This window comes from Lathamus discolor, chromosome 15 (assembly GCF_037157495.1).
Source record: "Lathamus discolor isolate bLatDis1 chromosome 15, bLatDis1.hap1, whole genome shotgun sequence".
In the NCBI taxonomy this organism is placed as follows: Eukaryota; Metazoa; Chordata; class Aves; order Psittaciformes; family Psittacidae; genus Lathamus; species Lathamus discolor.
Genome location: NC_088898.1, coordinates 2,787,161 through 2,811,283, shown reverse-complemented (window position 1 = coordinate 2,811,283; position 24,123 = coordinate 2,787,161). Strand labels below are relative to the sequence as shown.

Below are 24,123 nucleotides of genomic sequence, written 5' to 3'. Positions count from 1 at the left end.
TGGTAATTTTTCTTTCCACTGGCATTGAAACTGAGTTTATAATGAAACCAGCAATCTTTGTACATTTATAGATAAACTATAAAACTTTTATGGCAGTCTTTATATAGAAACTAATGGTCTGTCTTGTACGAAGTCTGTGAGCATTGTAGAAACACTGCACACAGGGAAAAATAAAAAGCACCCTTTCTTTTGTCATTGTGAGAGTTGTGTGATTGGAGAGTATTTATGCAGTGCTGGCCATAAACGAAGTATAAACCCCCTATCTTGCAAAATCCTTGTGTGCTAAGCAGACTTAGTTGCTTAAACAGGGCTGATTGTTAACCATTTTGATATTTCCAAATTGCACACAGTATTCTCAGTATAAAGTTTTTGCATTACAGGTTGCATGCACTGCATGGTAAAACCTGTCTCAAGTAATTTAACATAATAGTTGTCCGTTCAAAAGTAGGTGAAGAAGCTGAATTGGAAAAGTTGAGTAATTAGTCATTTAGAAAATCTAGAAAGCAGTTGTAGTGTTCTGTAAGGCACTTTGTAGTAAACCCAAGGCAGTGTAAGTAGTAAATATATGAAGTATTTGATACTTCTGAAGCATTTGATACTTCCAGTTTGTATAGAGCCATCATACTGCTTTCATACAGGGAGGCTTTTAAAGTGAAAGCCTAATAAAACTTAATGTAGGACAATTATAAACAGTTTCCTCATACAGTAACCCCTATTGACTAGGTAGTGTGAATGGAAACCTTTGTATAGGGGAGGTGAGCGCTCTGTGTATAAGGAGATCACCTTATGCTTCATGTGCAGATCGTACAGCTGCTGTTTCACTGAAACTTTCTGGAGGCAACTTACCCCATGACGACAAAGCTGAGTTCTTTGGCTCAAGTCCTGAGAGATAGTGGATGGGACTAAACCATGGGCTTTGTACAGCGGAGTATTTTCTGAATTCAGAGTATTTTTCTAGACCAGATGTATATCCTTTAATATACGAAGTGAAGAAAATAGCCATTCCTTATTTACTCTCTCTTGTTCTATCATCCTTGTGTACATTACAAGTTGCTTTTTCCTTACATTTTCTTTAGACCAGGTATGTGAGAGGTCAGTTTTTCTCAGATATTTCTCTTTATGCCTTTCGTTTGCTTCTCTGACATAATTTAATTGCAGAACCTCTTCAAATCTAATGTCTTTGTGTATGTACTAGGGTCTACTGTCCTTGTTCTAAGTCCATTACAAGAGTTGCAAACTTTGAGGAATACATGACAAAGATTTCCATCTTAATAGAACCCTTGACATAATCTTTTCATCCAAGTTCCGTTTTAGAATTGAAGTTAGTAAATCTAAGGGTTATAGTAAAGTATTTTTATGATGAGAGAAGTCAGCCAGAGTATATATTCAACAGCCTAAGAATAGCTGTTTCTAGTAATCCATCAGATCTGCACAGAATTTCACATAGCATCATAGCATTCTAGGCTTCTTTACTTTTGTGCGGTTTACTGCTACTTGGTGACTGGCTGCAAAAGTCACTACAGTGGGTTTGTGCAGAGCAAAATAGTGAGTCTCTGTAAGTATCCCTGTAAAGAGTTAGACCTGAAGTCTAAGGCATGTGCAGTGAGAAAGTACTCAAAACTATTTCTTTCTCTTATTTGTCTTTAAGCTAGTGCTCAAAGTAGCTACTCCATTTGCTTCTGTCTCTGGAAGAGCTGAGGTTGGAGACTCTGTTTCCTCTGCTTGTTGCATCATTAATTGAATGTTTTTCCAGTTATGATATCTCTGTTTCAGGAATCCTGGTGCAGGGCATCAGTGGTAAAAGTACAGAAAACAAGTAGTAATTAATGGCCAGCTGATCTTTTGAAGGTGTCCAGGAGGTGACTTGATTTTGGCCTGAGAATACCTGAGGTGATGTTGGACTCTGAGGTTTGTGTGTGAAAGCCATGTCGAAAACTAGTGTCCAGAGCTGGAAAGATTCTAAATAGAAATAGAGGAATAATTGGGTTCAAGCCACTTCCTAAACAATTCCAGTTTTCTTTTGTGTAAATTTGGAATCAGTTTTGGAAGTTTGATAAACACAATCTGATTTCACCACAGATTATTCAGCACAGTGCAGGTATTAGTGGATACAATCGCATGGCCTTTGTTACACAAGAGGTCAGACCAGATGATCATAATGGTCCCTTCTGGCCTTCAAAATCTGTGAATATATGAATAATTGAAAACCTGTCCTGCCAACCCTTGTTCCTTGAGGTAGTCATATTAAAATCCTGTGGGACTACTCGTGTGAGTAAAGGTTGTGGGATCAGGCCTAAAGCGAGAAATCATTATCACTTATGTTTAAATTTATTGATAAAACTAACTAAAATATTCACTTCAGGTAGAAAGATGGGTTTCTTCAAAATGTGAGATGCTTGTGTGTTAATATCCTGCTTTGGTTCATTAAGCCAGTCCTTGTCAAATAGTTTTAAAAGTTGTCTTGCTTCAGTCTCCTGAACCATTCAGTTCTGTACTGGTGCTGCTGACCGATTCAGAAACAATTTCAAAAATACTGTGTAGAATCTTACAAGAAACATCTTTGGTTTGTTTAAAAATAAAATTAAGTTCAAGGGCCTAACTACATGGTGGGTATAGGCATAGTAAAACCACTGCCAACAGATATCAATACAGGTAGCAGTCTTCCTTGCTGTGGCTGATGATGCTGATGTTTGCTTGTACAGGAATACTGGGATGTACTGTCTTTTGCAAACAGTAGGACTTACTTTGAAACATGATTACCATGTCAGCAGGTAAGTGGTGTCATCAAGGTTGGAGTTACGTGTCAGTCTCAGGTGTGCCGTGCCTTTGTATGAACATTCATAAAGTAGTTCATTTCTTAGGTGACTAGAGATCTGTTTTAAATCAAGAGTTTAGAGGATGGGATGACTTAGTTATTCAGCTTAAAAATCTGAATAGCTGATACCTAAGGCAATTCTGGAAACTATGCTACTAAACGAGCATTGATAATGCTGCTGCCTTGCAGCTTTCCTCCCCCTTAACATGTTTTCTGTTGCTTCTTTAGTGTAGCTGTATTCTTTTAACAAAGTAAGGAGCATGTTTGTTTTGTAGCTCCTAAAGTAGTCATTAATGCTTCAAAGTTTCCTGAGCACATGGAGGAGAAAAGTTTTCCAGATTCTTGCTCTTGTGACTTGTCTGCCTATACCGCAGTGCATTAAAAAAGGTGCTAAAGAAGCCAAAGCTGCCCTGGATGTGCTGTAAAGACAAAAAGCAAGTGGGAAATGAAAGTATATATATGTGTGTATATATATATATTTATTTATTTTATTTGAGAGCATCCTGTGGCATGTAAAAGAGCATCAAATCAGCCAAAACAGCTTGTGCTTTGTTACTGAAATGGATCATTTTATATTCCTGTATTCAGGTGCTGGTGCATGAACACGGTGTGAAAGGGAGTTCCCAGAGATTGTAGTCCTTTCGTTTGTGTTGATTTCCAAGGGGGCAGGAGAGTTCCATGACTTACTCTTGACAGCAAAGGGACTTCCTAGAGTCTGGGTTTGAGGCGGTATGGATGGAAATAAAACTTTTGGGGATTTTTCTAACCAGAGAGTCTTGGGGTGTGTGTCATACTTTGAAGTAGGCATGACCTTTTGTTAGCTTCACACCTCCCACCCCCGTGTGATGAACTGCAAGATCACATAACCTGTGCATTCTTCTCAGGAGGAGGGATTGTATATCAAAATATTGTTTCTCCATGAAGTCAGGTGGTGATAGTGTTACTTCAGTAATAACAAGTATTGAGTTGTAGTCAGATGCATGGTTCTGAAAACCCTGTACCGTCTGTAGAGGAGAGAGTGTAGGGGTGGAGTGCCCTGTAGAATACACAATGTGGAAGATGCGTGTAGGAGCACCAGTGAACAGATAAGTTCACTATAAGTGGTAGGTGTACTGAATTCCGTGTTTTAGTATAACACAGTAAAGTAGTTGAATGCATGTTCTAGAAGGTTTGTATTTTTTAATACTTTGCTACCTTAGTTGTAAACCAAAACCAGTCTATAAGGATGTGTATAACTGGATTCTTGACCTTTTTACGTATTTTGATTTCCTGGTACTGTGTTTCCTCACAGCCATCGTCATGTTGTTGACATATTTGCTGTTAGTTTTGGTATAACTTCTGAACAATTTCATAGATGTACAGTGCGAAGCATTTGATTGCATGATGCCTGAACTGAATTTTCCAAGTTGCTTTGCAGATATTATTCCCTATTCTTTTCCTAATCTATTTTAAAGGAGTGGTTACAAAGTAGCCTGAAAAGAAGGATTTGTTTGTGATTGATAGATGACAATAACTGATATTCACATACTCAAATTCTCATGTGTGTCTGGGCAGCAGCATAGAACTGATAACATATTATGGAGAAAAGTTGGAAATGATTCTGTGTTAACCCAGGGAAGTCCAAAGTTCTTAGCTTTGTACTTGGAAAGCTTAAGTTTTTAAGTTCAGTCATCTCTGTACATATCTGCTGTCTTTTCTTCAAGTAAAAACTGCTTTCCACTGCTAATGAGTGTTTTTATAGCTTTCAGGGTTTTGATTGTAATTCTCTAGCATATTATTTTATTTGAAAACCCAAAAGTTGTGAAAATACTGATGAATTTGAAAGCTCTATCCTCTTACAGCCTTCAGGTGTCTCAGGTGATCACTGACTCCTTGTTGTCTTTGCTAAGTTCTTCTTTCCCTTGGGGTGCTGATGTCTTAACTGTGTATCACCATTTTCTCCTTCTTCTGAGAGAGTTCTTAGGGTATCTGTGATGGGAATGCAGATCTGAGGGACAAATACTCTTGAATTTTAAAAGCTGGTCAGCTGTTGCCCCCTTTGGGATAGTTTTGTTTTGTTCTATTTCCTCACCTGCAAGAAGTATGTAATACCTGTGTAACTGAGTTGTTAAATAACTTCATTAGTGACTAGCTTTAAGACTCTTCCCCAGCAGCATGTTCTTCTCGCAGCAGTAAGGAGGATCTTGGTCATTGCTATTAAAAGACTTTTGTGAGAAGGTAAATCCATGAATTGTATCAGTTTCTGGTGCTTGGCGACACTTTGTAGTTATATCCATGCCAGTTTTCTTAGCAGTCTTATTTTAATTTTAATTTTTAGGTAACGATTCTAAACATGTTCTTCTGTTTTCTTTTAGGTACAATAGAATAAGGAAACTGTTTTTCTCATTACTTCTCAGGAATTATGTATTGTTGGCTAGGATTCCCAGTCTGTAGCTTATTTCCTGCTAAGGATGTCACTAATGGAGAATTTATTATATGGAATGACTAACAGAATTCAGTACATGCTCTAATATTCTCTTTGGTAACCAGTGCAGGAAGGAATTACTCTGTTACACATTTTAACACTTGGAATTTCTGTGAAGGGTCTTGTCAGTGAAATGACTTAATTTTACAGTGGGAGATAGTAGAATTTCTATAATATGAACATGACAGGGAGGTGCTACTGAAGTTCTGGTTTGCACAAAGGCAGAGAAGCTGCTGGTGGCAAAATCTTTCCTTGGTTCCTTAACCATAAAATTCTGCTGCTGTCTTTATTTCAATGGTTTTCAACATTCCGAGTTTTCGCATCCTTATTGTCAATCACAGGACAGGAGTTGGTTTTTAGTGATATTCACTATTCACTGAACTCAGTTTTTTTGTTTTTCTTTTGGGGTGTTTTGCTGGGTGTTTATTTATAACATCCCAGCAATTATTTTCTCCTTTAAATTAGTTTCCCATCTGTTGTGCCTGGGTGCTGCAGAAGCATGTATGAAAATTTGCACCCAGCTCCTAGAGATTACAATCTTTAAAAGCCCAAAGTAGTGTTTTTTTCTTTCTGCCCCTTGAAGAATGGGTAGAACCTCCTGTGGGAGCTGAACTACAATGCGGATTCATAAAGGTGTAACAGAGTTACATGGGTGGGGTTTGATTTTAGGTTTTAATTTATGCTTGGAACTCTGGCCCTTTTCTGAACATATTTGTGTAAATGAATTCCTGAGGTTTGCATTACCTGCTTATGATAAAGCTCAAATCTGGCCCAGTCTTGTTGTGAGCGTGAGTGAAAATCTAATTGGAATAGTGCCGTCATAATAGTCTTCTGTGATCATAAAGTTTCCTATTTGATAAACAGAGCTCATTTAGCAGATGCTGCTTTAGAGTATTTACTGGCATATATTTTTAAGGAGATTGGCCAGTGGAAGGTACAGGAGTGATTAACAAAGCATCATCTTGCCCATTTATGTAAACAGGGTATTTCTTTTGTGAAGGTGTCTTGTTAACTATCCGTTGCAGACCTTTATTGGTGCTTCTTGAATAATTTGTTTAAACTATGCAGTACAGATTCCTTATTTTAGCACTAAGACTTACAAAGGCTTCTTTTAGCAGCCTTTAATTTTGTACTTATGTATGTGACATAGCCTGTGGCTGTGATCTCTACTGTGAATCTGCAGTTGTTTTGGGATGAAAGAGGAAGGCAGCTGGAAACTCAGTAGCTACATCTAGCCGTCTACCTAGAGAAGGCCTTGATTTCAAGTTTATCTAAACAAGCTCGACTAATCCCAACTATCTAGGGGGATCCACTGTCAAAACAAGCAGCATGGCCCTAAGGCAAACACAACCATACAGAAATGAAGGCTGGGACTTCCAATACTCCAATGACTGCATACTGGAGGCTTTTTTTCCTGAAAGAGAGTAAGAGAGGTAGCATTTGCATAATGCCTTTTCATCGGAAACTTTTGGAAAGCTGACAGAGGTCCAGCTTATAGCTCTGTAGCCACAATACAGAGTCTATAGGAGAATCCTTGAATGACCTAACCATATTGAAAGAAAAAATGAAAGCATCGAAGTATAGCCAAGTGAGTGTGGAAAAGAGGGCTGCTGCATTGTCTAACATCTGCTCTACTTCTCGTTAGTTTTGTTCTTTGGTATTCTATGTGGACTTTGGAGAAACCTAAGACAGCCTAACATGAATCCTATAATCTTCCTTCTGAATATTTATGTAGTGTGCCAGCCTCTAAGCTGTCCTTTGCATCTTCCTACTTCCCCCTCATTTTCATGCTCTCAAATGAGGCCAACATTTCAAAAGCTAAATAAATGTTTGTGAATGTTTATAAAAGATTTGCATAAATTTGTCCTTGTTTGACAAAGATCACTTTTTTCTTATGCCAGTTCTGAAATTTTTTAAAGGTTTCAGTGCTTGTCTTGACAACAAAGTCCTGCCTCAGAGAACAATGATTGCTGATTAAGTGGGTATGCAGGGGTAGCTGAATAGAGCGTTTGAGGCGACGGCTAAAAGCACCAGTCATCATAAGCCAGAATTATAATATTTAACAAATGTTAACCAATGTAGATATCTAAAGCTTTGGTTTGGAGGCGCGGTACCTGGGCAGTTGACTCATGTGATTATCTTTTCATAGTAAAGTGAAAGGAAGTAAATATGTTCCTCATTTTTAGTCACTAAATGTTTCAAAAAGAGTTAATTCAATAAGTATTCCAGCTTCCTGGTACTGACACTTCTTATCTTTACCAGCTGATCGATGTTATGCACATAATTGGACCTGATTTGTTTTTTTTTATGCCTGTTTGTATCATTTTTCAATTCTTTATGATTTAAGGCTGGAACAATTATTCCTACAACAGTAGCTGCAGCTTTTAATTGTTTTTTTTCCACAAATTAGCTAAAACCCCTTCATCTTAGAAAAAACCTAAATCTTAATTTTATTATAGGGGTTTAAAGACATTTATTATGTAGATCTCTTTAAAAAAGCTGCTTAAATATTTAGTTTCTCTTTACTTTCTGATTTTTTTTTTTCTACTGGCAAAAAGTAATAGTCGTTTCTGTTCTTTTGTTCTATTAGTTGAGAGGTTGAAGTTGTCATTAAGGCAAAAACTAGAGCTACTTCTCTGACACAGTTTTTATCACATCTGCTAGGCCTGTGTCCCAGGAGGAGCTGTGTGGAGCAGTGAATTCAGCACAGGCCCATTATCTACTGTTTTTGCGTATGTTGTAAAAGGAGTGAGACCTCAGGGAGGCTTGGAGCCTCCTCCCGTGTAATGTCCAAATCAGATTTGAAGGACTGGTGGCAGGAAAGCTTTGGCCTTGGGGTGTGAATTCTAAGAAACAGAGTCACAATTAGGTTTAAAAAATTCAGGGATTTTGAGCTTTATCTTGAAATATGTTTTTAGTAATGCAAGTAGAAAAGTTGCCCATCTGTGCACATATTTTGTACGTTTAAAATATTTAAATGATAGCAGGCTTCAATATGCTTAGGAAATGCTATTTATCTCATGCTCTTCCTGTTACCAGGATTGTGTATCTGTGTGTTGGGCTTTTCGTTTTGTTTTAAAAACCAGCATTTTCCTGAGAACAATTAGTTGTTACCTTCAGTGAAATGATGCTTCAGACTGGGTACCCTGCCCCTTCTGACCCTCATACAAGAAGAAGGGACTTTGTTAGAAGAAATACCCTCCCCTAAATCAAGCTTTGTAATTGCTCAAAAAGAACTAATGGATTTTTAGAACACAAAGCAAATGGATGAACTAGTGCTATAAAGTTGTATTGGAATACTAGTTGAATTTAAGAGGTAGGGATAAACCTGAAGGTAATTTAAATTAATGCTATTAAGCAAATTATGTTTGTGGGTTTTTTGTTTGTTTGTTTTTGGGGTAGAACATTCTTTTGAAGAACTGATTAATATTCATAAAACATTTTGACCATTATAAGACTCAGTATCGTTCAGTACTGGTATAAGATGTAGAAAGATTATGACAAAATCAATGCAAGAGAAAATTTGACATAAGTATTTGAAATGATTTTTTCAAAAGAATGTGTTGTATCAGGTATTTAAAACCTTTTAAAATCTAGAGCAGCCTGGATTAAAGTTTTAGGGGTTGAAGTTTATTGTTCTTTGCTTTCACTGCTTCAGCATCTTGCAAAATCTCAGCTTTTTGTTGTGGCTGTGTGACACTGGCTTCTGTATGCAGGATCTTTTTAGTTTGAGAATTGGATTTTATAAGCTGCTTGAATGGCAGTGCTCTTCCTGATTTTGAACTACATAATTCCATGGCATTTATTAATCAAGAATAATATGTGATAATGACTTGAGGAAAAATGTGAGGTAATATAAACTTACACTAATAATAAATGCAAATTTAAGTTTAAACTTTCAAATCAAAAGATGTGCTGATCCCTCTTTGTTACTCAGAGCTGTGTTGGAGTGACTGGTTGAATGTTTTGTGACTGAGGTGCTTGTTATTGTGTGGAAAATGCACATGGATTTCTGACCAGCTCTGCACAGCCCTCAGCATTTGTGATGTTCTAGGTGGTTCTGTGCTTTTTCTTTCACCACCCTTTGGGTTTCGGACAGGGTTGTTGTCAGGTTTACGTTGCTTATTTGGAGGCACTGGCGACTTTTTTTTTTTGTATTCTTAAACCTGTTGTTCCATTGCTGTGGATGATTTAATGAATTGTTGGCTTAAAATGATTCAAATAGATGAATTCAATATAAGAGCAGTTTACAACTTTGTGGCTATAAGGTAGATTAATGTACAAGGCAGATATAATTGGATAATATTTTTCTTCAGCTAATGTCTTAGCACTCTTTTGCACTATAGTAACATTTTGGTAATGTTTAAATTTGATGTTGTTTCTAAACAGATACAAAAAGATCCCTAGTTCTATGATTCTATTCTATGATTCTAGTTGCTTGCTGGTTAGGTTGGGATCCTGTCCCTTTTCTCACTTGCCTTGGTGCCATAAAGCTGCCTGGCACCATCTTCTTCTTCGCCCTTGTTGCTCTCTTTTCTCTTCCTTTGTCAGTTTGTTGATGTATTCTTGAAGCTCTCTCTGTGCCTCTCCATGTGAGGAGGATTCCATGTTTCTTTCATGGATTCAGCAGGTATTTCAAGCTGGATAAGGTGAAAACTATTTGTCTTTCCACCCTCTCTGTTTAGTATTTCACTTGCAGCAACCTCACCTGTAGTTCACCTCTGGTTTGAGGTCAAGGAAATAAAACAGCATTCATCTTTTTCATCACTGAGCCATCTCTTCTCTCCACGAAAAACTCATCTCATTGCAGTGCTCCATTCTCTTGCAATATTTGAATTGTTCCTCTGTAAAATGTATGTACTTCCTGAAATAGGGTTGTGGGGGTTGTTTTGTGTGATTGGTTTGTTTGTTTTCCCCAAGAATCACAGCTAAAGGTCTTGTCTGTACTCTGGGAAGTCTTGTCAACTTTATCCTGGCTTTTCCCAGGTTTCCCAATAGGCTTCCAAATACAGGTCCCCAACCTGTTGGTTTTTATGGTGTATCATTTCTGTTCTGTGACTCACATTAATATGGGAGTGTTTTGCCTTAATTATTCATAATTTATCACAATTGTTTATAATTTTTCACAGTTTTCTGCCTCTATTTTAAGTTCTTTCCCTTCAACTTCTTGTTCCTCTTTGAATCTGTTGTATCATGCGTCTTTCTAAGAGCAGATCCTTTGCAACAGTCTACAGTTCTTGCGTTAGACCATCAATTTGCATTTCATTTCATTGGTGTGGTTTTGTTTGATTGTAGCTGCAGCATGGGACGTTTGTTACTAATGTTCATTTGAACAAGAGAAATAAACTATTCCTGTATATTGAAGAGGCTCTGAAGTTGTTCCATTGACTTAGAAATGGGAGCATACAGTGAAATGTTTAAAAAGAAAAAAGCCTTGAGTTAAGGTGGGGCTTGCATTTTCCATTTACAAGTGAATATGCAAGATTTTTCAGCAGTGTTGAGCTTTCTTTACTATTTCATCTCAATCTATAGATAATTCGGGGCATAAGCCAAGTGCGCATTGTGTGTATTTAACAGCCTTGCTTTCCATACACTGCTCAAGTCTCTCCCTCGTGTGTGTGCATAGGAAATCCTTTCAGAGACTCTCTCACCTTCATAAATCGCTGCGTGACACAAAAGGGCTGAACGCTGTATTCCTGCCTCATTTATTTGGCAAACTTTGCTACTGAAACCAAACTTAATCAATGAGCTCTGTGTTGTCTCCGATAAGTTATGTACTGGCTTTATTGATTGGGAAGGATTTTAGAAAACCCATGTGGGGTTTATAATGTCAGCAGTGTTTTGATTATGAAAAGAGTTGGAACCTTGGGACGAGGAACCAGGTGGTGTATGTCCTGAAGCCACGGGTGACACGGCTGGGCTCAGTCCCTTGGGGAACACAGTTCATGCCCTGCACTTTAACTGTGGTGACTGGCTGCTATAGATGCACTTTTTGCTCATTAAAATGTTAAAAATCAAACTGCATGTAAAAAGATTTGTGAAAATATAAACTTGGGGATTGATCCAGAAAACTGGAACGTGAGACCCCAGAGACACTGGTTTCAGCTACTGGGTAATTTACACTTCTCAGCTGTGTGTCCTGGATCGTTCGGGGGTTCTGTTCTTTTTAGGGGGTTTTGCTTTAGAGGCTTTTTATGTAGGTTTTTCTTTAAGAAAATAGGCATAGGGGAATAAAATAACAAAATGGTCTATTGATACTTCCTGAGTTTCATGTCAGGTAAAAACATAAAAAGGATTATAAGATACCAGCATGCAGTGATTCTGGGTTTGGTTTTGTTATGGTTTTTGTTTGAAACCATAAAGAAATGATGATTTTCCTAGGCCATAAGTAACACCCACCTAAAGAGTTCTGGTAGGAAGTTATGTAGGATTGCTCATCTTCCAAACAGAGCAGTTTTTAAAGGAAAAAAAAGGCATTACATTTATAGTAATGAGTTTGCAACTTGAGCAAAAATCGAATACTTCTCCAGTGTTTGTATTTCTAACGTGCAAAAGATCAGCAGTTTTATTAATTAAAAACTATTTCTCGATACTATTTTTTTAATAGTTGAAATGCCAACTAAATTTGTCTGTGGTTAACCCAGACTAGTCTCAATTTTTTAGTTGTTAATCAATGCAGATCAGTATCGGTGCATAGTGAGTGGTAAATTATGCGCAATACATTCTAAAAGCCACATAATAATATCACTGTAAAATCTTTCTTTAACATACAAAGCAGTATATAATGGTACAAATTCATTATATTGCTTTTTTAAGTGGAAATTTCATTTTCTGTATTTAGGAAGCTCTAATATCAAGAAGAAAGTGCAAAGTAAGTTCTTAGTAATACCCTTACCCTACAATAACACAATGCTGGTGAAATGCTAAAGTGTTTTATTATGTGGAGGTTTTTACTTGCTGTTGCAGTAATTATTTAAATCATCAAAATAATGGAGAGAATATATTCTGCTGTTCTGAGGTGACTGCTGACTTGTTGTCTTTTAACACTGTTTAGTTCAGAATTTATGTAGCAGCTACATGGCTTTGTTTCTGAAAACTAGATGCACAGTCATTATTTTCAGGGCAGTTTGTATTGATAAGGCAAATAAAAATGTAGGCACTTTATCCTCCTGTAATTACAGTTTTGATTCTTTTAAAAGTTGTGGGGTTTGTGTTGGGGTTTTTTTGTGTGTGGTTTGGTTTTTCCTTTGTTTTAACGTTTTCCACGTGAGGATTTCAGCTGTGGGTAAAGGACAACTGTGTAGTAGCTACAATTTGTCAGGATGTTGTTTTTGCGCACAAGCAGTCAGAGTTGTTCAGCACACAGTCAATCTTGTGGAAGTCAGTGGGATTCTGTACAAGGGTGAACCCAGTCACAGTAATAAGCCCTTTACTATCAAGGCATTATTTTGTATCAAAATCCATATTTCTTCAGAATTTATTCTGAAACCTCTGTAGCTCCTTGCCATGGCTCTTGCTGGAGGGGAAAGGAGGCTACTGCTTTGCTTTACATGGCATTCTTCAATAGATTCTTTTTTGTTCTTTAAAACCAGGAGGTTGTTAAATAATCTATCAATAAACTGTCAAGAAGTCAAAGTTTCCATATCTGCTTCTGCCTGAAACCTTAAGAACTTGCCACATTTTAGTTGTCAAGAAACCTCCAAAGAGGAGGCTGTGAGCAGTTGAGCCTGAAAACCATGGCAAAGAATGGGGTGTGCTTATTTGAATTATGTAGGAGGAACATGTTCTTGCAAGGGAGTCAATATGTTTTCTGCTTCATTGAATAGGTTATTAGATTGATGTAGTTTATTTGTTGAATGATGGCATCGGTTTTCGAAATAAATGAAGCGAGAAGCATCAATGTAGTTATTGGTGATAACTTATTGTTACTGATCAGAGAAGTGTTGAATGTATTGGAGGGTTTGTCATGTAATCAGGGTTATCCTGTTTCAGCTGAAAGCAGAAATATAGGTTACATTTCACATCCTGAAATATTTAAGTGTGAAGGAGAATGAACAGTGAATTGGCTGGTAGCAAAGGTGTGAAATCTCTGTAGACCTTTATGGTGGGATGTGTATTATAGAATTCAAATTTTGAATATCATGGAAAAATGTAAATGGATTGCTTTTGTCTATGAACACAACTGTTTGGGGATTAACACGTTTCTGTATTTGTTTAAAGTTGTAAAGTTAAAAATGATTAATTTCACTGCTGAGCATGTTTTCAGTTTTCATATTCATGCTTTTTATTTGATGTCAGGCAAAGGCTATACTTGAAAGTTTCTCTGTGATGCTGCTTTGCAACTTTTAGGAAATGGTTTGTAGTTTAGCCAATTTGTATTAATTTTAACACATATTATTTTAGTCAGTCTTTTTACACTCAGATTTTCATTCTAGTAGCAGTAGGCAACGTTAAACATTCCTGCTATGAGACCTATTGGCTTTATCTTTTGTTATTTATCTTGCTGATGTTAGGAAGTATTCTCTAATCCCCCGGACCTCTGTTCCTAGGTAACAGTCAAAAGCTGTGCCAGCAGAAGTGGTCCTGCCAGGCCAAACCCATGTGGTTTGGTGTTATTCACTATGATCCATATGGTCAGGGTAGAGATTGTCCCCAGAGAGGTGTTAACACTCAACAACCCAACCTCCTCCTACTCTTTGGAGAATTGCTGGATGGCTCCTGCTGCCTGCCCATGTGTGAATCTTGATTAATTTTTCATTTTTAATGAAGTTTGATCATGTTTATTATTTCACATGATTGACTGCCTGGTACTCCTTCCATGTAATTGATAAAGCCCATATTTCTTCATCTGTCTCTTATTTCTTCAGGGTAAAGTTGTGAAATTGTGTGATGTGGTTAATATTAGATTTATTGGTCCCAACAGATGTATAAATTATCTCTTTTTCTCTCCACAGGAAGTTCTACAGACTTTGACCAAGTTTTGTTTCCCCTTCTATGTGGACAGGTAGTGTTAGCTTTTCTAACTTTACAAGAAAATAAGCTTGTCAATAAAACCACTGTAGAAAATAAAAACCATACCATTCTTAATGTTCTGTCTGCCTGGCTGTGACTTAAAGCACCCAAGTGCAAATTATAGTCTCAGAATCACTTTTTCCTGGGGTTTTTATGGGCACCATCAAAAAAAAAGAAGTTTTAAAAGTTCGAGCTGTTCAGTGGCAGCAGTAAGAACATTTTGTTTTACTTCTGTGTAATGCTTGGTTGGGAAAATGCTTGGGTGGTAATTGTCAAATATGTGTGTTAATATCAGAGCTTTGTGTGTATGTATTTTATTTCTTAATTGCCAAAATCTGGGTAGAACTATGAATTAAATGCTTTACATTTAAAGGCTCTTGACCTCGCTGGAACGTTGGTGCTTTACTTGGTGGCCACTTAATGTGGCTTCTAATTTTGGAGGGGAAACTTGTAAAGTTACAGTGGATTTGAAAGGAACTGGGAATGTTTCATTCTTGTCATTTAGAAAACTCCAGAACGTTTTTAGGTTTTTTAGTGTTGCTTTTACTGTGGATTATTTTTGATGGTTTTGTGAAAGAACAAGGGTTTGAATGTGGAAAAGATGCACCACTGTTTGTATCATCTACGAGCATCATTTAATTGGTCAGAATCACTTGCCTTGGGTCAGCTTACACACTGAACAGTTGTGATTGATGGAATTGACCTTAGCTGTGATTAAACTGCTAGAAATCTTTCTCATTTCAGTGAAATCGGTGATATTTACCATAGAAATTGATTTTCTTTATAAATCAACATCTGCTTCTAATATCACTTCTTGTTTGAGCCCTTATTTATATATTTATTTACATACTCACTCCTTAGGCAGCTGCTATTTCGTAGTTGTCTATAAATGGAGGTGAAATCTCACTGTGCTTCTCTGGTGATAGGATTGTACATAATAAAACCACTTCTACACTTTGTCATCTGGGGCTTGGGGAAGCCAAAAGCTTGGATGGATCATGCAGATGATTTGTTCTTTCAACCTGCTGGGTGGTTCCTGCGGATCGGAGTTGAGAGCCATGGGTGAGGCTCAGCTGGAGACACCAGCACTCTGCTGTACCTGCTTTGTACATGAAAAGAGAATCTGGATATCCTGGGCTGTCAACATGAGCAACTTAACCAGCACTCCTTGACTTGCATGACCTTTAAAAGCCACAAGAATTTATGATTTGGAGTTACATTTTGCTGACCATGTTTTTCTTTCCCTGTTCCCTCCCCTTAGGAAGTATTTACATATATTTTTCTAATGTCTGTGTTTCTACTAGAAGTACTCATGCTTACTGTGTGTAGGTTTATTGTACCTAGGGGTTTTGTTTGTTTTGTTGTTTATTGGTTTTCCCCAGCAATATAACATTTTGAAAGATAAGAACGCTGAAAACCCATATGGGTGCAAATGAGAACATAATGAACACTGATTCCCATTTCTGGATTTGCTTATTTGTCTGAATATCACAGACTGTCTCTGAAAAGACTGTAAGCCAACAGTTTTGAACATAAAGGAGAGATTGTAACCCATAATTTAATAATTTAAAAATAAGGATCAACTTTCAGTACTCCAGAAGGTGGAGGACGTCCCAAGTTAAGAATATGGCAGCAGAAACAAATGTGTGTGATACTTCTCTTTTTGATGTAAAAGTACACACAAGTGTACATGCACGCATAGGTGTGTGCATAGGTATAAATATAAAACCAAATAGTTGTTGTAGTCCTCTAATATAAATTTGACATAGTTCAAAGCTAATCTCCCAGTTACAGCAAGAAGGTTAATAGTCTTAGATCACTGAGTGCAAGTGAATTTAATGTGACTATGATAAAGAGAGAGCAATACAGTGCATCTGAAGTGCAAAATGTTCATCTTTTAGCTACTTTCAAGTTCAGAACGGCTTGAATACTGGTTCTTAGAGGCTGTTCCTGGAACACAGCAAGTGATGTATTTGCGCTAGTTGGTCCCTGTTTACTGTTAACCAACTACTGATTATTTATTTCTACATTTCTTAAATCACATTAAAAATAAATTAATAAATAAAATAATAGCCAAATAACTAATTTATGTGTTTATTTAAGGTAGTGATCAGATAGCCTCATAATGAAATTTCTTGATGCTTTAATATTCCCCTCAGTTTTCTCAGTAAACACTTTTTCTACATTGAGATGAAAAGAAATAGCTTCTAGAAGCAACACTGTCTTCAGTTATATGTCAGAGGGGTCTTTACAGTCATGTCTTACAGAGTTGACTAGCACTCTCTAGTGGGACTTTATCCCTCTGTATGTGTCTGAAAAGTGGTGCATTGGATCAGAGCTCCAGTTACTGTAATTATTAGTCTCCAGGGCTGGGTTGTTTTTTTTTTTTTAATATATATAGTTTTGTTCATTCTGAACAAAAAGAGAAAGAAACACTGAAGTGGTTTCAGTAAAGGCCCTCCAAATACTTAGCAACTACTCCCAGGTAGCTTGTGTGCCTTGTTGGCCACGACCATTTGAGTATTAGAATCTCTGCAATATTGAGAGGTTGTGAAGTTATTATTCTTAATATAACATTGGAGATACTGGCTTATTGCTCTAATAACTTAGGAACATGGAATAATACCTTCTGTTGGAGTAATACTCTGTGTAAGATGTATCTTCAAGATCTGTGGAAAAAGGATCAGTATGAATTATGATAAAGAGACACTGATATGAGCAATCAAAACTGTGTAGTCACTAAAGAATAGACCCTAACCCTAACCCGAGTTTCCTTTCACCAACTCAGAGCCCAAAGTAGCATCATCAGTTATAGAACTTGGGTTTTCAAGTCCTGCTAGAGTGTTGTATACCCTGTTTGTGAGGACTTTTACTTGGGGAAATTTAATTTCTGTAATTACATTCTGTGTTATTTACAGTGTTGTGCCACACTTTCAGGGGAAACTTGATGGGAGAAGTGTGCTCAGTGTTGCTCCAGCTGAGCCTTGCTCTTTTGACTTTGATGTGAAACAGTGGTATTTCTTTGACAAGTGATGAGAAAGGACATAAATCTTCACCTCCATGTGTGTCTCTTCTAAGGCTGAAGGTTTTCTAAGGCAGGTGGCATAAACTGAAGATGTTCTATTGCCTCTGCCAGATCACTTCAAATGATGATCAGACACCAAGATTTTTAGGACAGTGAAGATCATCTGTGTATCTTACTGTTCTCTGTGCTGAAGGTTTTGGCACCCATTGACACAGATTCTCAGTTCTTTATATATTGATTCTTTTTATATGTCCAAAATCACCAGGGACTAGTTGCCCCTTCCTTTAGTCAGTGAACGTGAGTTTTCTGTTCTTACGGCTGCAGGATCAAGACAGAGACTATTTTTGAACTGCAGGAGTGAAGAGCTCCACCTGAGTCAAATTTCCTAACAGGATTAATTTGTGTTAGTTAGATATAGCTAGTTTCCCCTCTCCCTCCAATACTAACTTCTGCCTGCCCATTTAGAGATGAGATTCAAGGTGCTTCCACCATGTTAAGGTCTAAATAGACCTTCTTCCTGTTTGAAAATAGAGCTGTGAATAGCAAGCATTGATATTAAGACCTCAGGAAAAGAACTTTTTATCTTGGGAAGTTTATCCTTCCACTTGAAGAACTGACAACTGAAACTTGAGCAAGACCTGTCAGAGACATTTAGTTTCTGCAGATCACCTGAATGTAAGAATCTTTGGTTTCACTTTGGAGAACTTCCCAACTTGTCACTATTGTTCCATAAGCAAGCTTCTCCCTGCTGCAAACGAAGCATGGATTTTTTTTCCCTGTTCCATAATTTTAATTGTCAGCTAGAATTTCTCACACACGCTCTGCTCTCAACCTTGTTAAAATTAAGCATATAATCCCCTTTTAAAACACCATACTAAAATCACCATAGTAACATTACATCCAAGCTTTACAGATAAAACACAACAGCAGTCAGGGATTTTTTGGTATCCCCTGGCAGCTCGGTGTGGTTTATGGAAATGGTTGCTCTGTTGACATTCACGTTTCAGCAGGATGATGCTACTTAGCCTCCCTAGTTCTCAGACTGCTGAAATACTTTTAAATATCTGTCTTTTTGTTCGCCTGTGAATTTGGAGCACTTTTCCACCTTCATCACTGCATGTTTTTCCTTCCCTACTTGGAATCTACTGAAGGATTCTTCTTTCTAAACTGGACAGTGACTCCTTTCTGATTCAGATACAACTTTTGTTACTGTAAGTCAGTAAACCCAAGATAAACTGGAACAGTAACCTGAAATAAATGTTAATTTTGTGTCATTATGAGATCTGAAAATGGATTAAAAGTCCTCTAATTACATTAGGCCCAGCTTCACCACTAAATGTCAACATTTCTGTTAAACAGTAAAACTACATTTTGCTAACTGGGAGGTGAATTGGGCTTGGCTTAGGTGGAGTTTGGCATCTCCGTACTAAAGCATTTGATTAACTTTAGACAAATGGGCTCATATCTCAAGAATGTTTTTCATTTTGTTAATAAATAGCATTCAGAAACTGCTATGCTTTAAGTGTAAAGCACCTTAATTTGAACTTATTTCAAGCATCATTTATTAGTGGTCAAATACAGATGCAAATTACAGTATTTTTAAAGATGTGTTTTTAAGTGCTCAGGTTTTGGGCTTTTTGCTTGTTTGTGTGGTTTGGTTCTTGGCTTTTTGTTTTCTTTTGTTGTTTTGTTTTCTGTCATTGTGTTGTTCCAGTTTGGGCAAGCTTTACTACAGTGATGCCTCCCCCTGCGGTGTGAGTAGGAGCCAACGTTTGAGAATGTTATTAGCTCACTTGTGCTATTCTTGAAGAGCTGTTAAGATCTTACAGTTGAGGCAAATTACTCTTACTTGTGAAAAAGCGTGTAAAAGTCCTCCAAGATGATTCCTATAGTCATGGCTGGCTCTAGCACACTGTATATGTGCTTCTGGTTTAGCTTATCTTCGTTTGCACACTATTCCAGGCTTTAACTGTTAGAGTAAAGGAGTGTCACCTGGCATGGTTCCAGCTGCTGAACATTTTGGAATCATTTATCTGGCATACATGCAAAATTGGTAGATGGATAAATAAAGCTTCTACAAGTCAACATCCAAATGTTGGAGAAGCTTAGCATGTTATTAAACATTGACTTGCTCTTGGAGTAAACCAGTTTTGAAATGAAAAGTAATAAGGAAATATTTTGGGTTCTGTGAGAGAACATGGGTTTGGTTTGCACAGTGTGTACTGCACTGACGGTGGTTGATAGTCATAACCATTTTCATTTAAACACATTTTTAGTATCCTCCCACACTTAAAATACGGAAAAGCCAACCAAGGCCCACTCCTCCCTCACCAGGCAACTTAGAATATTCAAGTTTCTAGAGGGTGTATTCTCACAAGGTTAATTTTTCCACGAAACACTTCTGAAAGAGGAAATGTTACAGGTTCAATGACATTGACTGCATAGTTTTGACACAGAATTAGCTCAGCATTAATTTTTTTTCCTCTTATTCTCTTTATTTTCAGCCATGCAGTTAACCAAGTTGGGCAGAACTTTACATTTGTGCTTACAGACATTGACAGCAAACAGAGGTTTGGATTCTGTCGCTTATCTTCTGGGGCCAAGAGCTGCTTCTGTATCTTAAGGTAGGTCTGTGGTTTGGCTTTTGGCTGACTCTAGGAAACAGTGTTTGACTTTTCTGTGTTACACGGCAATTATAATTTCCAGCTGTTCAAAATTATTTTCCTATCTGGTACTCAGAGTCACTGGTCTTCTGCAGAAGTGATGCAAAGTATCTTGCACTTCAAGTTCATCTGTAGATAAGTGTATTTGTTTGTAGTCAATGTTCTTGAGTTAACAATGTGGAAAAAAAAAAGGTCTCTGCAGTAATGTGATATGACATAGCATGGTGGCAGCTGTTATCTTTAGCTGTCACAACTGATCTTGTTAAGACATTTTGTAGACATTTGTATATGCAAGTTTTATTAACAAAGCATCTGTTGGTAACTGAGAGAATGTCACTGATGCTCTCCACATCCTGGAAGTTTGTATGGGTGAGCTTTACTCTGTTCCATTGAGGGGTTTGTGAAGTTTGTCATAATAAAGACTGTTAGTGGAAGCTGGGAACAGTGCATTTCACATAAAATGGGCAAAGAGGCTCTATCAGAGTGGGTTTTGATGACCTCCCACAAACATGTTGAGTTACAGTCTGTAATTTTCTTTTTCATTTGCTGCAAGAAATGATGCAAATAAAATCAGATTTAAGATCTACTGATATATTAGATCCAGTAAGAACTCTGTTGAGAATTATGGATTGAAGATTTATACATGGCATCCAGCCTGTTTTGTTTTAAATGGTCTGCCTTATGCTTTCTGCATATTAATGAGAAATTGGAAGTTTTGGAGAAATAGCTCAGGTAAAGATAGCTCAGATTTGATCGTATGAATAGACTGAACATTGCTCCATCGGCCACAAATGAGGACAGTTTCCTCTATGAGCAATTGTAGACATCTGTCTCAGTCATTTCTGATTTGCTTTTCACATGAGAAAATCCAGTGTAAGAACAAGAATTTGCCTTTGTCCTGTGGGTACTGTGTTGCACATGATGGAACAGGACCTTCTGTATATGTGTTACTGAATATGATCCCTTGGGAGAATTTTAGGGTCTATGTGGTAAAATACAAGAACAGCTATCAAGTACAAGGATGGGTTGCATACAGCAATGCCACAGAGTAGATTCTGGATTGATTAACAGGTTTAAAATGAGTGTCTGTGCCATTTGTGCTGGCATTAGGTTGGTGAAGACACCAGATGTGTGTTGCCATGTACTGCAGCATTATACTGATGGCAGTGATCTAACTAGGCCTTCATTGAAGAAGCCCGGTATTTTGAGAAATTATTGTGAAATCTACCAAAATTGCTACCTAACTGTGTGGGAGGCAGGTGTTTTCTGAGTATCTTCATTCTTTCTTTTCTCTAGTTGACATTTCAACTATTATTAGTGATGGAAATCCAGCAACTGGGACCATGTACTGAAGACAGGAGGGTATTTCCATAGCTCTTTTAGGGTGCTGATTCACTCTCATATGGAAAGTGTCTGGTTATATCAAGTAACTTTTCTTGATTAATGACAAATTAAAGGGGAAACACTTTAATAAGAAAATCTGAATGAGGAGTAGTATGAGTCCGTTCTTGATCTCTCCTGGATAAGAGTTCTTTGCTGTCAGTTCCCTTATGTTGAGTGAATGCCAGGAAGAAATGGAGGAGTTATGTTGTAGTTAAATGCCTTCTGCTTCAACTCATAACCAAAAAACAACAACAAAAAAGAGAGTTCCGTGCAGTTACAGCAGTGGATGAATTGGAACTCCTGGTTTCATTCCTATCACTTCTTTCTCCTGTGAACTAATGAGAAAATCAAAGTTCATCATTAATGCATGTGCAAGTATGTTTTGGAGGACGATTAGTAATGTAAATCACTATTACACAGTTTCACATGCTCTGTTCCCAGGTCTGCAGCACCTGTTGTTGATGTGAATCTTCTCAGTGTCCATTATGGATTAAAGGATGCTGCATGGTAAATGGATGGGTGAAAATATGTTGAAGAATGTCAGAATGAGACAAAAAAGCAAGTGGGGATGAAAAAAAATGTTTGTTTGCTTTTCACTGACAGGTTGGATGACAGCAAGCTTTGAGATGATGATTTTTATTACTAGAGATGATAGTCATGTGTTTATGAGTCAGAGATTTAATGGGTCTGGCCATGGTATAATGGTTTGGAAGAATTCATTACATTCATCATCACAGATTCATTATTGAAGAAGAACAGGAAGAAAAGAAAATTTCATTTCACTCAGCCAGTGCTTTAAAAAAATTCTTCAGAGGTCAGGAAGCACAGTTTGAAGCTAGGCAGTATTTGGAAGGCCAGAAGTCAAGGTCTGGACTGGAGTTTTAAAGTGAGCCTTTTTCATGTAGATGCAAAGTACAGTAAGGCACTTCCTGGAGTTCAGTAGCAGTGATTTTGTCCAAGTTATCCAAGATGTGGCTTCTGTGGCCAGCAGAAAGGCAATTCCATTTGAAAGAGTAACTCTTTTGGCTGTTTTAACCAGTACTGTTTAGAAATCTGCTTTCAAGGTAGTTTTCATAGTTTTGTTCCCACTGTGGTTAGCATCGTTACACACATCTATGGAAATCTTAGATTAAGTTTAAAACCTGCATCATTGAGGTGTTCCACGATATTCTGTTAATGTAGAACCACTGAGTTTTGTCTCTGTTATTCCATTTCCTTTTTTCTTTAATTGATTTCTAGCTGATCATGGGACTACAATGATCAAATGTGGTATTGTAGCACCCGGTTGTACAGTGCTGTGTAGCACCGGTGACAACTTTCTGCATTTCAGACAGCAGAGGGCGGACAAAAGCACAGAACCAGTGTCACGGATGGTCTGCTGGGGTTTTGGAGGTTCCAAGCAATGACGTGAATTAAAAAACCCCCACAAGCTCATGTATCACACATCAAAATCTCCTGGATTACTTGGTTTCTGGACTACCATTCTGAATGCAATATGTTACAAAATGTAGGATCTGGTTTTCAGGTATTTTCTTTTCCAAATGATGAATACGTAGAAAGTTGAGAGGTTTTTTTTTTTTTTTCCCCTGAGATTTCATTGAAGGATTTTGGCTGAGATGAAATGAATCCTATTGGATATGCATTAAGAAATTGATTTGTTGTTGTTAGTAGAGGTTTGCTTTAATCTAACTGGTAATGCTCTTTCATTACGACAAAAGAGTCTGGAAGATGGTAGAGGTTCAGAATTTGTTCTTGATTTGCTGTTTCCTCCTAATTACAGTTACTGAAACATAATGACCTACCAGTGATTAAAAAAAGGACAGTATAAATTTATTTTTCTGCTTTCTTATACTCTTAAGGTATATAGGTGCATTCTGATTCTTATGATTTTTGCATGCTGAGGCTCTTAGTTTCCATTTCCTCATTTTTGATGTTAGATCTCTTTCCTGACTTGCTCCTTTTTTCACATTTCTAGCACCTCTAGCTGTATTAAGATGTCCAGAAGCTGGTTTGTGGGTTCTGTTATGGACACTGTTCCTTAGTGCTGTTATCCAGAACTCTTCAGGCTTTGATGAATTTCAACATTTTTTGATGGAAAAGTAATGCATAAACCAGTTTGTATTGGTATGAGGAAGTGTACTAAAGGAGTAAAGTGTTTTATTTTACAATCTGGTTTCTCAAAGTTCAAGTGGACAAGCGCTTACGTGGTGTGCTTGTAATGGGAGATAGTTAAAACCTCATAGCTGAAATTACAGTGAGTATGATGCTTCCACTTGTTCTGCTTCTAATGGTTGAAGAAAGGTGAGGAACATGACAATAGGGTATATGCAGCTGTGAGGAGACTGCTGAACATGTGAAATTCTAAATTCTATAGAGAAATTGGAACATGAAATTCCTTTATATCAAGTTCTTGTATGAAGACATTATTTAAAAGTGCATATCAATTTTCTTTGTGGCTGGGTTTTTGTCCTGACATTTAGATGTTGTAAAATCTCAGACTCTCGACAACTTCGTCTTTCTGTGCAATCAGTTCTGCTTTAGGAATGTAAAAAATGTTGTTAACTCGGTCTGAATACTTTTTTGATACCCTCATTGCAGAATGTTTATATAATAAAAGGAACAAGTTGAATTTTTAGAAGTATTTTTATCTTTTGTCTTCTGAAATATTTCCAGAATTCAGGGGAAGGACCCAGTCAGTGATGCTTGAAAAATTCTTCAGGTTCTAACCAGACAGAATCCAGTCATTTCTTTAAATGCGTGT

At 37.3% G+C, this 24,123-nt stretch overlaps 1 protein-coding gene across 9 annotated transcripts in view; it reads left to right on the top strand.

The window, feature by feature from the left end:
- Positions 1-24,123, top strand: part of DENND1A (DENN domain containing 1A) — a 192,089-nt gene that overhangs the window by 37,092 nt on the left and 130,874 nt on the right. For all 9 annotated transcript variants that reach the window (XM_065695816.1, XM_065695810.1, XM_065695809.1 and 6 more), the window contains exons 4-5: positions 14,234-14,283; positions 19,821-19,940. In XM_065695816.1, the coding sequence (XP_065551888.1) occupies positions 14,234-14,283; positions 19,821-19,940 (170 nt within the window). The remainder of the gene's footprint in view (positions 1-14,233; positions 14,284-19,820; positions 19,941-24,123) is intronic.